The sequence below is a fragment of the Pongo abelii genome, chromosome 1 (genome assembly GCF_028885655.2).
Source record: "Pongo abelii isolate AG06213 chromosome 1, NHGRI_mPonAbe1-v2.0_pri, whole genome shotgun sequence".
Classification (NCBI taxonomy): domain Eukaryota; kingdom Metazoa; phylum Chordata; class Mammalia; order Primates; family Hominidae; genus Pongo; species Pongo abelii.
This window is the reverse complement of record NC_071985.2, coordinates 29,304,782-29,320,800: the sequence shown is the minus strand read 5'-3', so window position 1 is coordinate 29,320,800 and position 16,019 is coordinate 29,304,782. Positions and strand designations below refer to the sequence as shown.

General features: G+C 37.7%; 1 protein-coding gene and 1 pseudogene across 1 annotated transcript in view; both read left to right on the top strand.

Annotated features, from left to right (window-relative positions):
- The window catches only part of IARS2 (isoleucyl-tRNA synthetase 2, mitochondrial), a 54,036-nt gene that overhangs the window by 13,098 nt on the left and 24,919 nt on the right, over positions 1–16,019 (top strand). Inside the window, exons 11-12 of the mRNA XM_002809439.5 lie at positions 3,695–3,846; positions 6,857–7,017. Coding sequence (XP_002809485.2) covers positions 3,695–3,846; positions 6,857–7,017 — 313 coding nt within the window. The remainder of the gene's footprint in view (positions 1–3,694; positions 3,847–6,856; positions 7,018–16,019) is intronic.
- LOC112130853 (U2 spliceosomal RNA) lies at positions 7,213–7,340 on the top strand (annotated as a pseudogene).

Genomic DNA, 16,019 nt, shown 5'->3' with positions numbered 1-16,019 from the left:
TCTAGCAGTAACCTTTGCTACCTATTTTCCCTTCTTATACTTTAACAGAAACAAAAAAATAAATTATGTCTTGTTTTGTCATATGTTTTAAAATGGAGTTTGGGACTTTTTCATCTTTTGCTTTGAAGCTGGTTTATTTAAGCAAGTCAGGGCAGTCAACAGGGAGTGAAGTTATTTTAGCGCTATGGAGATAATAATCAGCAGTATTACTTTTGTGGAAGGATACAATCAAGATCAGGGCTGGATGTTGACTGTAAATTACACATTCCCTACTCACTTTTTAACCCTTGTAAATAACTGACCTATATGGCATGATTTATGTATTAGAATTTTGGGAATCCTCCAGCCTTGAATTGTCTTTCTGTCTGTCTTTACAGATTCAGAGACCAAGTGCTATGAAAACCTTTCTTTGCCCACACTAAGACTAAGGCTAATTAGACCTGATATATTACTTTTCTAGGGCTACTGTAAAAAATCACCGTAAACTTGGTGGTTTGAAACAACAGAAATTTATTCTCTCAAGTGCTGGAAGCTAGAAGTCTAAATTCATGGTACTGGCAGGATCATGTTTTCCTGAAGGTTTTATGGGAGAATCCTTACTTGCCTCTTTCTAGCTTTTGGTGGCTCCTGGAAATCCTTGGCATTCCTTGGTTTATAACTGCGTTACTCCACTCTCTGCCTCTCTTGTCACATGGCCTTCTTTAGATCTTACTTGTTTTTTCGAGACAGAGTCTCACTTTCTCACTCAGGTTGGTGTGCAGTGGCATGCTTTCAGCTCACTGCCACCTCTGTGTCCTGGGTTTAAGTGATTCTTGTGCCTTAGCCTCCCGAGCAGATGGGATTACAGGCATACACCACCACACCCAGCTAATTTTTTTTTTTTGAGACACAGTCTCACTCTATTGCCCAGGCTGGAGTGCAGTGGTGTGATCTCAGCTCACTACACCCTCTGCCTCCTGGGTTCAAGCAATTCTCTTGCCTCAGCCTCCCAAGTAGCTGGGATTACAGGATACACACCACTACTCCCAGCTAATTTTTGTATTTTTAGTAGAGATGGGGTTTCACCATGTTGGCCAGGCTGGTCTTGAACTCCTGACCTCAGGTGATCTGCCCACCTCGGCCTCCCAAAGTGCTGGGATTACAGGCGTGAGCCCTCACTATGTCAGGCCATAATGTTTTTATTTTTTATTTTATTTTTTTGAGACGGACTCTCGCTCTGTTGCCCAGGCTGGAGTACAGTGGCGTGATCTTGGCTCACTGCAAGCTCTGCCTCCTGGGTTCATGCGTTCTCCTGCCTCAGCCTCCCGAGTAGCTGGGAGTACAGGCGCCTGCCACCATGCCCAGCTAATTTTTTGTATTTTTAGTAGAGATGGGGTTTCACAGTATTAGCCAGGACAGTCTCGATCTCCTGACCTCGTGATCCACCCACCCTGGCCTCCCAAAGTACTGGGTTTACAGGCATGAGCCACCGCACCTGGCCTGTCTTTTATTTTTAATAGAGACAGGGTTTACCCTGGCCTCCCAAAGTACTGGGTTTACAGGCATGAGCCACCGCACCTGGCCTGTCTTTTACTTTTAATAGAGACAGGGTTTCACCATGTTGGCCAGGCTGGTCTCTAACTCCCGGCCCCAAGTGATCCACCTGCCTAGGCCTCCCAGAGTGTTGGGATTATAGGTGTGAGCCACCGTACCCAGCCACCTTCTTTAGGTCTTAAATGTCTCTCTGTAAATCCTCTTTTTTTTTTTTTTTTTTTTATTGGAGGGACTGGTTCTTTATTTCAAAAAGACACTTGTCAATATTCAGTATCAAAGCAGGTGGAGTATTGATTTCTGTTTCTCCCAATCGGCCCCAAAAAGACTATATCAAAGGACAGTACGTTTTAAACCAGTAAGCTGCAGGATGTACACCTGACAGACTTTACAGAAACCTTACCAGAAAGTGGAGATTGGGTAGAGAAAGAAACTAAAAGATCAGCAGACTGCCAGCCCGACCAGGCATGGTGGCTCACCCCTGTAATCCCAGTGCTTTGGGAGGCTGAAACGGATGGATCACGAGGTCAGGAGTTCGAGACCAGCCTGGCCAACATGGTGAAACCCTGTCTCTACTAAAAATACAAAAAATTAGCCAGATGTGGTGGTAGGTGCCTGTAATCCCAGCTACTCGGGAGGGTGAGGCAGGAGAATCACTTGAACCTGGGAGGCAGAGGTTGCAGTGAGCTGAGACCGCACCATTGCACTCCATCCTGGGCAACAGAGCAAGACTCCATCTCAAAAAAAAAAAAAAAAAAAAATCTGCCAGCTCACAGACTGTAGAGGACTGTCACAGTCAAATTGGGTGGCCAGGGCGCCACAAACCCAAAGAAGCAAAGTTTCAAAGTAATACAAAAATTTAAAAAAGTTTTGTACATAAGCTCTTCAAGATTTCTCTAGCATTGACTGATACTAAGCACAATGAGATGGCACTTTTAGAGACAGCAGCTTCAAACCCACAAAAGGGTAATGAGATGAGTTTCACATGACTGAATCAGTGGCAAAAACATAATCTTCTTTCTATCCTCCTCTAAGAACACCAGTGCTGCCTAATACAGTGTGACCTCATCTAAACTTGATTACATCTGCAGAGGCCTGATTCCCAAGTAAGGTCACATTCACTAGTGCTGGGGGTTAGATCTTCTTGGGGACACAGTTCAACCCACTACACCTGGTTTCCTCCAGATTACCTGGAGACCGTTTTAAGATTCATGGCATGAAAGATTATGGATCTAAACTTCAAATGTAGAATTCTAGATATAATCTGTTCATCTTTTCTTTGACATGAAAAGAGGTAGAAGTGGCATAATTTGGAGTCTGATTAAGATTTTACAGTCCCTGCTTTTTTTTGCCGGGAGAATCCCAGGGCACACCTTTGATACCTGGAAGGTGACTACTCTTTTTTATTTTATTTTTTTTTGTAAGACAGAGTCTCACTTTGTTGCCCAGGCTGGAGTGCGGTGGCGCAATCTCGGTTCACTGCAATCTCAGTTCACTGCAGCCTCTGCTTTAGCCTAGGTTCAAATGATTCTCCCACCTCAGCCTCCCAAGTAGCTGGGATTACAGGCGCACGCCACTATGCCCTGCTAATTTTTTTTGTTTTTTTAATAGAGATGGGGTTTCACCATGCAGGCCAGGCTGGTCTTGAACTCCTGACCTCAAGTGATCCTCTCGTCTCTGCCTCCCAAATTGTTGGGTTTACAGGCGTGAGCCACCATGCCCAGCCAAGTTGACTACTCTTTTTTTTTTTTGAAATGGAGTCTTGCTCTGTCACCCAGGCTGGAGTGTGGTGGCGCCATCTTGGCTCACTGCAACCTCTGCCTCCCAGGTTCAAGCGATTCTCCTGCCTCAGCCTCCTGAGTAGCTGGGATTACAGGCACACTCCACCATGCCTGGCTGATTTTTGTATTTTTAGTAGAGACGAGGTTTCACCATGTTGGTCAGGCTGGTCTCGAACTCCTGACCTCGTGATCTGCCTGCCTCAGCCTCCCAAAGTGTTGGGATGACAGGCGTGAGCCACTGCGGCCGGCAGGGTGACTGCTCTTATTGCCACCTGTTGCTGCAGATTTAGTATTTTCTGGAAGTTTAGAGCATTTTTAGGATTTTCACAGTACTTTTTAATTATGTCTAATTTGGTGTTTTTTTTTTTTTTTTTTTTTTTAAGTTATAAAGATGCTTCAGACTGCAAAGAATTTGTTGAAAGAGGAAAAGTTGGTGCACAGCTATCCCTATGACTGGAGGACCAAGAAACCCGTGGTTATTCGTGCCAGCAAGCAGTGGTTTATAAACATCACGGATATTAAGACTGCAGCCAAGGTATAAAAAGCATCCTGTTTTAAGGGGTCGGGTGTATCATTCCCTCAGTATAAAGGGGCTGCATGTGAGGTTGAGGTGGGGTTTCAGGAGTAATGGGGATTGCTGCTATTATGATTTAGTTTCATAAAATTGTAGAATTTTGGATCTGGAAGGACCTTGGACTTCCATTTTTTCATTATACATGTGTGAGAAATGAGGTATAAAGAGGTTGAGTGATTTGTCCAAATCACACTGTTAGTAGATAGACTTTCTTGCCCAATGTAGTCAAAGTTGCATAGAATTTGGACAGAACTGTGTTACCTAGTTTAACCTGCCACTGCCTCTGTTTCCTCATCTATATAAAGTGGTAATAATGCGTATCTCATGGAGTAAGGAAATACAAGTTTCCAGAATACGGTCTGATACATAATAAGCAGTCAGTAAAACTTTTTTAAACCCTTTGCTTCCTTAAGATTGAAATTGCAATCAATTTAAAAAGTTACTGTTCTAGTTACAAAGGAAGCATATTAAAAAGAAAAACTAACAATATGAAAAATATACAAAGTTGTTGCTTTGGGGGTAACAAATACTTATAACTGGTATTCTAAATACTTAATATATATTTGAGCCCTTTCATTTAATATGTATCTTTCTATATGGGTGTATATATATGTGTGTGTGTGTGTGTAAACATCTCTCACAACTTGATTCTATTTAATGAAAGAGCTTAAATATATATGTGTTAACCAGGTCGAATATATAGGTATTTTGCTTTACAGTTTCAAAGATACTACTGTATTTAGCTGGTTCATTTATTGGCCTGGCAATTTGGGGTCCTTGCCAAAGTTTTTTATAGCAGTTTATACTTTCCATACTTGTGTAATGTGGACAACTGTAATATATAGTGCATTTTGTTTTTTTCTTCATCTAAAGCCTCTCTTCTTTGTCAATGTTAAAATTTGTAAATTGCAGCTCTGCACCAATTTTTGGTTGTAGAACGTCTTAAGTCTGACGCAATATATTTAAGCCAAGTTTTTTTTTTTAACTTTTTTGTAAAGTTAAAAATTGTTCTTTGCAGAAGTAGTGAGAATAGGATAATGTATTGTCGTATTCCCATCACTCCGTTTCAACAATAATCAACTTTTGGTTAATTTTGTTTTTATCTGCACCCCTCCGACCACCCACTTTTTACCCCTTAACAGTTGGATTATTTTGAAGCAAACTCCAGGCATTATTTCTTCCATATTATATATTGTCCCGGCGATATTTTAGCACATATATTTGAAAGATAAACTCTTTTTTTTTGAAACAGGGTCTTGCTCTTTCACCCAGGCTGGAGTGCGGTGGTGTGATCTCAGCTCACTGCAACCTCCACCTCCTGGACTCAACCTATTCTCCCACCTCAGCCTCCTGAGTAGCTGGGACTACAGGCCTGTGCCACCACATCTGGCTAATTTTTGTATTTTTTCTAGAGATAGGGTTTTGTCAAGTTGCCCTGGTTGGTGTTGAACTCCTGAGCTCAAGCAGTCCGCCTGCGTCGGCCTCCCAGAGTGCTGGGATTACAGGTGTGAGCCAAAGATAAACTCTGTATTTATTTATTTTTTTTTTTTGAGATGGAGTTTCACTTTTGTTGCCCAGGCTGGAGTGCAATGGTGTGATCTTGGCTCACAGCAACCTCCACCTCCTGGGTTCAAGCGATTCCCTGCCTAAGCCTTCTGATTAGCTGGGATATAGGCATGCACCACCATGCCCGGCTAATTTTTTTGTATTTTTGGTAGAGACAGGGTTTCTCCATGTTGGCCAGGCTGGTCTTGAACTCCTGACCTCAGGTGATCTGCCCTCCTTGGCCTCCCAAAGTGCTGGGATTACAGACGTGAGCCACCACGCTCGGCCAAACTCTTTAAAGCATAATTCCCATGCTATTATCACCACCTTTAAAAAGTAATAGTTATTCCTTAGCAAAATCAAATATCTATTCAATATTCACATTTCTTAGACTTTTAAACCCAGTATAGTATTAATCAAATTGATTTGTAGAGATTTTGCCATTCTGCCAATAGGTGGTGCTGCAGAGAGCTTTGGGGGAGGGGACTTCTGGTAGTTACAGTGAGCGAGGAAACCGTTTAAACCTTTGAAAATGTAAAAATGCTTTTATTAATGGATAGAAAGATTTTTTAAAATGAAGTTAACATTTTGACCTTTTTGGAGACTATTAATAAACATTTTTGCTATACAATTAATCTTTTGCTAGTTGACAAATTAAATCAAATGGTAGCAGTTTTCAGCCTTATTTTGGGAATGGAGGAAGGGAGCTTTCTTGAGAGGAAGTAACTTATCCATTTGTCGATAGAGAGAGAGAGAGAGAGAGATATTTATTTTAGAGACAGGCTCTTGCTCTGTCGCCCAGGTTGGAGTGCTCTGCCATGCTTATAGCTCACTGCAACCTTGAACTCTTGGGCTCAAGTGATCCTCCCACCTCAGCTTCCCAAAATACTGGGATTATAGGTTTGAGCCACATGCTTGGGCTTATTTTGAGAAAGTGTTTTCTATATTGTAAACTATATTATGTAAAATTAGGTATATCGCAATCTTTTTTTGGCAGTCTACGATAGTAATTTATTTTTTAAGCATTTTAAAAAATGGTGGAAATCAAGCTTGAATTGATTTTAACTATAGTTTAGTGAAGTATAATAGTTCTATGAAAGCTTTTATTACCAGTTTTGATCTAGGGTTGGTGTAAATTAGAAATTGGTGTGAAATCTTTTGTAACATTGTTAAAAAATGCAACAATGCTCCTGATATTATCACTGCTCCTGATATTATTTACTAAGTTCTTTGTGGCTCCATTTTTACTTTGCCTTATTTGCTCTGAAATCTTTTAGTTCTTTAGTTGTTTTTTTGAGGGGAGGGTAATGGAGGTATGTGAATGGCTACAAACATCCGAAAGAAAGAAATGCATTTGGAAAATTGACTGTTCTAGAATACTTGTTCTGCTTTCTCTCACAAGACTTGATTTATGAATTAATTGCAGGAATTGTTAAAGAAAGTGAAATTTATTCCTGGATCAGCACTGAATGGCATGGTTGAAATGATGGACAGGCGGCCATATTGGTGTATATCAAGGCAAAGAGTTTGGGGTGTTCCAATTCCTGTGTTTCATCATAAGACAAAGGATGAATACTTGATCAACAGGTAGAATGCTTTCTAAAATTTTTTAGTGTTTTAAAGTGAATTATTTTTTCTTCAAAAATTGAAAAATAATGTGGATGATTAAGAACCGTTTATATATGTTAAATAAAATATGCTAAAATAGTCTTTTTGGGGACTAAAATATAAACTCAAAATGATTGTATCATACAGTTAAAATATTAAAAACTAGATTTTCTTACCGCTTCTCGGCCTTTTGGCTAAGATCAAGTGTAGATTTTCTTAAATATTGATACTTGGAAGTAAAGGCTCTGATTTTTTTTCTATGAGAATTTATTGGGCTGTATTAAGATATCATGGATCCAAAGATGGACAGTGTTTAGCAGGGGAGCCTGAAATGTAATTTTTCTTCAGGAATGAAGAGAATCACTCTCACATTCTGAGTCTGCTTTCCTTTTCAGTGGAAATGGGATTATGTAATTGTGTAGATACTTAAAATTTAAGAAATTATAATATAGTTAAATGCACATGATTACACTGATCATTATATTCCCAGTTTTTCTTGTTTCTTTCCTTTTTTTTTTTTTTGAGTTGGAAAGATAATAGATGGACATAGTGAACAATTCATAGTAGAAAAGCTTGTACATTGAAAAGCAGGCTTTTTACTACTCCAGGTATCCAGAACCTTTTTTTGAGGCAGTCATTGTTTATAGCTGTTTCTGAGTCTTTCCAGAAAAAATGAATTCTTCTGTCAGCACATACATATGTTTATACAAAAGGGAGTATCTCTATCTTCTGCTCTGTGCCTAGATTTTTTTCACTTTATGTGTTATAGTTTATTCCAAATCACTACACATAGATCAGCCTCATTCTTAAGCTTTATTAATGCATACTTTACATACTATAAAATTCATGGCCGGGTGCGGTGGCTCACGCCTGTAATCTCAGCACTTTGGGAGGCCGAGGCGGGTGGATCATGAGGTCAGGAGTTCAAGACCAGCCTGGCCAAGATGGTGAAACCCATCTCTACCGAAAATACAAAAATTAGCCAGGCATGGTGGCACGGGCCTGTAATCTCAGCTACTCGGGAGGCTCAGGCAGAGAACTGCTTGAACCTGGGAGGTGGAGGTTGCAGTGAGCCAAGATCGCGCTACTGGACTCCAGCCTGGGTGACAGAGCGAGACTCTATCTCAAAAAAATTAAAAAAGAAAAAAATTCATTTATTATAAGTGATTTATAGTAAATTTATTCAGTTTTACAGCCACTAGCATAATTGTGTCTTACAATAATTGTTTTATCCTGAACAGCTCCCTTTTGTGCTTTTTGAAAGAGAAGTTGCTTGGAAATCTATGACCTCTGGAGAATGGCAACTGAATCTGAACCCAGGCTTTGCCATTCACTGTGTGTGAGACCCTGAGGAATTTACTTAACCTCTGGCTCCTCTATAAAATAGGAAAAGCAATGGTTGCAGGTAGACTGTTACGAATACTAAATAATAAATGCAAACTACTTGGTGTAAAGCACAGTATTCCATAGATGATGCGCTATTCATGTATTCACTCAAGAAACATTGTTAATGTGGGCGCAGTGGCTCACGCCTGTAATCCCAGCACTTTGGGAGGCCAAGGCGACAGGATTACTTAAAGCCAGCAGTTCAAGATTGGGCAACAGTGAGACCCCATTTCTACAGAAAAATTTAAAAATTAGCTGGTGTGGTAGTGTGGGCCTGTGGTCCCAGCTACTTGGGAGGCTAAGGCGAAAGGATCGCTCAAGTCCAGGAGTTTGAGGTTATAGTGAGCTATGATCATGCCACTGCACTCCAGCCTGGATGACAGAGCAAGACACTGTCTCTTCAGAACGAAACAAAACAGAACACATTGTTAAGCACTTAGTACGTGTCAGTGCTAGGAACTGCTAGTAGCTACAGTGAACAAGACTGACATGGCCCCTGTTTTTAATGAGGAATAGTCTAGCTAGTTTATCTTCTAGTAATATTAGGGAGGCTTTGAGTGTTGTTGCTGTTTTTCACAGATGTGGAGAGGGGAATGTTAATTATTCCTTTTAGGAACACATTCTAGATTTTCATTTTCTTTGAGCAATTTCTTTTAATTTGGTGAATGGGTTTTTTTCTAAATTATGCTGTTAAGAATTTAAACTTTTAAGTAGACTTGAGGAGTAAGAGTATGTTTTAGGAAAAGAAAGTAGAGGCTAGAGACCGGAAAGTCATTGGAAAGCTATTTCAATATTATTATAAGTTGGAGCTGAGGTAAGACTCTATGAATAATCTGAATATTGTTGCTGTGTTGTTCTTACAGAGCTTGGTCAGATGTAAACTACTAATATCTTAATACCCATATTAAGAATTAATATAAATTCTGTCCAGTTCAGACTATTTTATTTTTGATACAGTCTCACTTTGTCACCCAGGCTGGAGTGCAGGGGTGCAATCTTGGCTCACTACAACCTCCGCCTCCCAGGTTCAAGCGATTCTCCCTCCTCAGCTTCCTGAGTAGCTGGGACTACAGGCACGTGCCACTGACCTGGCTAATTTTTGTATTTTTAATAGAGATGGGCTCTTGCCATGTTGACGAGGCTGGTCTCGAACTCCTGGCCACAAAGGATCCATCCGCCTCTGCCTCCCAGAGTGCTGAGATTACAGGCATGAGCCACCATGCCTGGCCTCAGACTTAGTTTAAAAGAAAAAGAATTAAAGTGATTATAGCTAAGATGAATTTCCACAAGCATTTGTTTAAAATTTCACACTGCAGAGTTGGTTTTTTTTTTTTTTGGAAAGTTTTATAAGCCGTGTAATTGTCTCCTCTTCTTTTTTTTTTTTTTTTTTTTTTGAGATGGAGTTTCACTCTTGTTGCCTAGGCTGGAGCACAGTGGCGCGATCTTGGCTCACCGCAACCTCCGCCTCACAGGTTCAAGTGATTCTCCTGCCTCAGCCTCCTAAGTAGCTGGGATTAGAGGCATGCGCCACCATGCCCGGCTAATTATATATATATATATATATATTTTTTTTTTTTTAGTAGAGACGGGGTTTCTCCATGTTGGTCAGGCTGGTCTCCAACTCCTGACCTCAAGTGATCCGTCTGCCTCGGCCTCCCAAAGTGCTGTGATTACAGGTGTGAGCCACCGCGCCCAGCTACTCTTCTTTTCATTATTTAGAGAGCAAGTTGTCTAGGGAATTTCACTGAAGTGATTGAGGTGGGTGGGGATTCCTTGGTGAAATAGCCCTCTGGACTCTGAGGTGGATCATATGTATGTATTAGTAAATATAGCAAACTGGTTTAATTGATACATCCTGATAATTAAATGGTACATAGGTTGACTGGTCAGTAAGTTAGGTTAAATAAATATGAGCTTTGTCAGAAAAACACAAACAAATTTTCATTAGGTACATTTATGTTTTATTCACTCAATACATTTACATGGTAGTGTTACAGATTATCTTCTGTATACTTGCCATTGCATTGGTTGCATGGTGTTAGTCGATTTCTGATATTGAAGTAGCACAGTTGTACAGAATATTGGCCTAAAGAAATGACAGACAAACTCAGCTGTATTGTCTGTCAATTCATAGGTCATTTTCCTGTATACCATTTCTGAATGATGACTTTAATCCTCTTCCGTTATTGGATCTTTTTGGTGTTGCAAAACTTGAATTTAAGAAAATTGATATTAATTCTTAATCATTTGTTAATTTTATAAAACAGGCTGAAAGTCTATCTTTTTTTCTGCCGGAATCAAATGAGAGTCCAAGTGACCACAATTTTCTGTCTTTATTATACCTTTATATTGTAGCAAGTTGGTAACCATCAAAAGTAACAACATCTCCACTGGAAATTGGTACACAGTCCACATGGAGTTGCTGTTACACTTGATAACACCATTAAACATATAAGGAGATTACTTTTGCTCATCATGGGATCTGTACGTTATCTCTAAGTATACTTGTTTCACAGAAGAAAGTCTCGATTTATTTATGTTCTAAATAAGTTTAGGGACTGGTAGATTTGAAACGCTGATGTTTTATTTTGATTTGAATTAATAGTGTCATTTGCATTCTAGATCATATTTGTATTTTCTCAAGAAATAATTCCATTTCTGACTTTACTGTCATTGGTCATTTTTTGAATCTGTGAGATAATGCCATTAGAATTTAGGTTGAAATCTGTTACTAGTCAATAAAAACAGAATAAATAATTTTTAGCATAAAAAAGATAAAATTTAGAAACACTGGCTACCTGGGAAGGAAAAGAGGTTGGTTAAATTTCTTTCATCATTTGAAACAGTTATAATCACTTTCATGCTATTAATGCTATAGTTAACATAGGGAAACTTAGCCCCTAACTTCTGGAAACTATGAGAAATTTAGTAAAAAAAGCCAAGGAATTTCCAATATGAGTGTTAACTTTAGCTACCTCAAATTTTTTCTCAATTAACAATAATAAACGTTTTGTTCAAAAAATTTATGTTCATTAAATAAAAATTTCTCCAAAATGGTTTTCTGTCAGCTTTAAAACATAAATCTAGGATTAAATTAAAAATAGAATTTCCCCTCCCAAATTTCACTTTGTTCTAGAATTAAATTTAGTAAATAAATGTGAAACATTCAGCCTCTTACCTCATTCTTCTTTCAGTAAGTTACAGAAGAAAAGTTGTCTTAATAATCTTTAATATTTTTGCTTATAAAGGCAAAACACAGAAGACAGTAGGATGACAGCAGTCGTTTCTTTGTTGCTTAGTAATCTTAATGCTGCTTAATGTCCATAACACGCTAAATAAGCCTCATTCCAGTTGATATCGAAGTTCAGAATGATTGGCTGATGTCATAGTTGCTCATGCTACCTAGTGGATTTTCACAGATTGAAACCTAAGAAGGGACACGTAATGCCTGTGTTGAGATAAGGCCTTTGAGTAAAGTACAAGGTTTTATGATGGATTTATTGCTTTATGAAATAAAGCATTAAGATGGAAGCATATAGATTACATACTGATAAGTGGTTTCACCCACTTTTATCAGCAGTCGTTTATACTGATCTTTGGGTTATAGGTTAACTATGAGTTTGTGGTAAGTATACAATATTAAAGAAATAAAGGTAGAATTCTTAAATTTCAGACAAATTAGGAATTTTCCTGCATTTTTTTCTGAAGAATATTAAATACCACAAGGAAATAGTTAGAAAATTGTTTAAAAATTTTTTTAGGAAACAGAAAATTATTTAAAAAATATTTTAAGTATTATCTTGGTTTCATTATAAAAAAATTCCACTTCTAAGTATTTACCCAAAGGAAATAGGACTAATACCTCTTGTGTGAAGATATGTATATAAGATGTCCAATACAGTTGTTTATAAAGGAACATAATGATATACAAAAGAAGATGTAATTTAATTAGTTATAGAAGAATGAATATGCACCTGTTAAAAATGTCAGCTTAGCTCTTAATGGTTGCTTAGTTCCTTGTGTATGAAAATCAAATGAACATAACATATCCAATGTTCGGATTTTGTTAGATTTCTGTCACATCTCTATAATGAGTATCTTCTGAGCACTTGTTCACAGTTAACTTTATATACTTTTTTCAAATTATCTTTTTAGCTTTTGTTTGAACATTAAATTTATCTTTGTTTTTATCATTATACCTAGCTCAAGTTTGTGGGTTATATGTCTGTTTATTTTTATTACAATTTTTATTTTCAAAGCTCTCTGTCACACTTTTTTTTTTTTTTTTTTTTTTTGAGATGGAGTCTTGCTCTTGTTCCCCAGGCTGGAGTGCAATGGTGGGATCTTGGTTAACTGCAACCTCTGCCTCCCAGGTTCAAGCGATTCTCCTGCTTCAGCCTCCCAAGTAGCTGGGATTACAGGCTTGTGCCACTATGCCTGGCTAATTTTTTTATATTTAGTAGAGATGGGGTTTCTTCATGTAGGTCAGGCTGGTCTTGAACTCCCCACCTCAGGTGATCCGCCTGCCTCGGCCCCCCAAAGTGCTGGGATTACAGGCATGAGCCACTGCGCCAGGCATTTTTTTTTTTTTTTTTTTTGAGATGGAGTCTTGCTGTATTGCCAGGCTGGGGTACAGTGGTGCAATCTCGGCTCACTGCATCCTCTGCCTCCTGGGTTGAAGTGATCCTCCTGCCTCAGCACCCCCCAAGTAGCTGAGACTACAGTCACACACCACCATACCTGGCTAATTTTTGTATTTTTGTAGAGACCGGATTTTGCCATGTTGCCCAGGCTGGTCTTGAAGTCCTTAGCTCAAGTGATCCACCTATCTCAGCCTTCCAAAGTGCTAGGATTACAGGTGTGAGCCACCGTGCCCGCCCAAAATTAATTTATTCAATTGACAAAAATTGCACATATTATGTACAACATGTTTTCAAATATGTATGCATTGTGGAATGGCTAAATCTAGCTAATTAACATATTTGTTGGGTTTTTTTTTACTCTCTCATTTTGAAATTAACTTTATTGTTTTAAAAATATAATTTATCTAGAATCTCATAATAGAACCAAATTATAGAACATAATGCTTACTAAAGTACATTTAGTAGACTTTATTTAGAACATGATGTTTTCATAATTCACAATATAAAGTAAGGAAGGAAGTCTTGCTCTCTAAATATTAGTGAGACTTGCTCTCTTAATGAGATAAAGCTTTTTCCCTTAAAAATGTTTCATGTTTCTTTTGGATACATTGAACAAATTTTTCTTTTGTTCTGATTCATATACATATGTAACAAGGAAAAAAATCTGAAGTATGTTGTTTTATTTACAATAGCCTTTTTGAAATTGGATTTTTAAAAATAATTGCAGGATTGCTTTTCATTGGAATAACTAATGCGTAGTTACGTTGTTTCTCATAAGTGTAATTAGGTAAGCTAAAAGTCCTCCTCACTAAAGGACTTTTGTCAGTTTTTTAAAAAGTTTTTTAAATTTGCAAATAAAGTATATATAAAATACAAAATTACATTTCTTATATTAAAATATGCTCTGTATCTAAGTAAATTACTAATATTGTTATAAAAAATGTGGCAATTAAAATGAATTTTAGACTAGAGGTGTCTGACTAAACTTGGAGGGATTTTACTGTTGCTTTAATAACATGCCAACAGCAAAATTGGAATCTTTCTTTCTTAATGCTTTTAGTTACATGCTCAGTAGGTTACTTGAATATAGTTAAATAACATTTAAAATGTCATTGAATTTTCTGATATTTAGGAATATGAAAAAGAACTTTTTTTTTTTTTTTAAATAGATGTGGGGTCTTTACTATGTTGCCCAGGCTGGTCTTGAACTCTTGGGCTCAAGTGATCCTCCTGCCTTGGCCTCCCAAAGTGCTAGGATTATAGTCATGAGCCACCGTGCCAGGCCAAGAATATGAAAAAGAGCTTAGTTTTATTAAAGTTGAATTTAGGATTCTAAAATATGGATGTGGAGCTGAGTGTGGTGGCTCACAACCCATAATCTCAGCATTTTGGGAGGCTAAGGCTGGAGGATTGCATGAGGCCAGGCGTTTGAGACCAGCCTGAGCAACAAAGCGAGATCCCCATCTCTAGAGGGGGGAGAAAAAAAGCAGGGCATGTTGGCATGGGCCTGTAGTCCCAGCTACTCGGGAGGCTGAGGCGGGAGGATTATTTGACGCAGGAGTTCAAGGCTTCACGTGAGCTATGATCATGCCACTGCAATCCAGCTTGGGCCACAGAGTGACACCTTGTCTCAAAAAAAATTAATTAATTAAAATAAAATAAAATGGATATGTTTCATCTATAGTCATAAGGTTACTCAACTTTCTTTAGTTATTAGGACTTTTTCTTTTAAGAATAAAAATTTTCACCTAGTCTTCTTCGTCACTTTTTCCAATGTTTATAGAAACTGAAACTCAAAAAATAATATGATTTATTCCTATCATTTTCCAGTAAGTCACAGTTAGAGTCTGGTCTTTGGACTTAGTGCTTGCTGTGTCAACACACTAATCTCCTGAGACTGCCTAGTTCCTCACTTCATCTCTGATACGCAGTCTTCACTCTATGCCTGGGTAAAAGAGCCTTTCTGCCATTGCTTAGCAAACTCCAGAGAGTAAGAGTGTGAATTCAGTTACAGTGTTGTCTTTATAGATGAGTTACAGAGGCAGAATAAATAAATAAAAACAGCACACCAAACTATGTATGATTTAGGAAACACAAATTCAAGCCCTGGTTTTAACTGTTACTTGCTTAGCCTCATAATTTAAGGAACCCTAAGGTGCAGAACAAATCATTTCTCAAGACCCACTGTGTATTTCTGTGAATCCAATTAGCAAGTGCTTGTAAAGTGCTTCGAAAAAGATATGTGGTATATGTATACATGGTTTTGTATACATACAAATACTCTATCTTTTATACATACAAATACATAAAATACTCTTTATCCTAGCATTTCTACCGTATTTGCTAAATTAATATGAAATTTGAGACATTTACTTTTACTTCGATATTATTTTTATGTGTTTTTCCAATACATTTAAAGCCATTTTACTGTTTTATTTTACTCTTTACCTAAACTTGCCAGTCTGATGATAACATTGTGAAAAAAAGGCAAAATTACACCCATTTTTAGAATTACTCTTTTTTAATGAGAATTTCATTAGTATGAACAGTGTTATCAACTGTAATTGTGCGTATGTGTCCATGTAAATGTACTTTACTAGTATCTCTCTTTTATGGTTGTAATTTTTTTGTTTTTTTTTTTTCTTTTGGTCTTTAGATTTATTCAGATTTTTCTATTATACCATATTTCATATTTTCTTAACTGAAAATGTTCTGGACAAACTATATAAAATAGTAATATGTAACTAAATACTATTGTCATATAACTAGGTAGTGATTACATAAGGTTTTTATGGTCTGATAACATAAAAGTTTATCTTTACTGTTAAAGTCCATGTAAAAGGATTCGCTGTCTTAGAAACATGCATTTATGCCCATTTTCCTTTCTCATTATAAGTTCTTCAAAGTACATGATGGTAGCATTATACTTTTAAAATCTGTCCTTCATAGAAT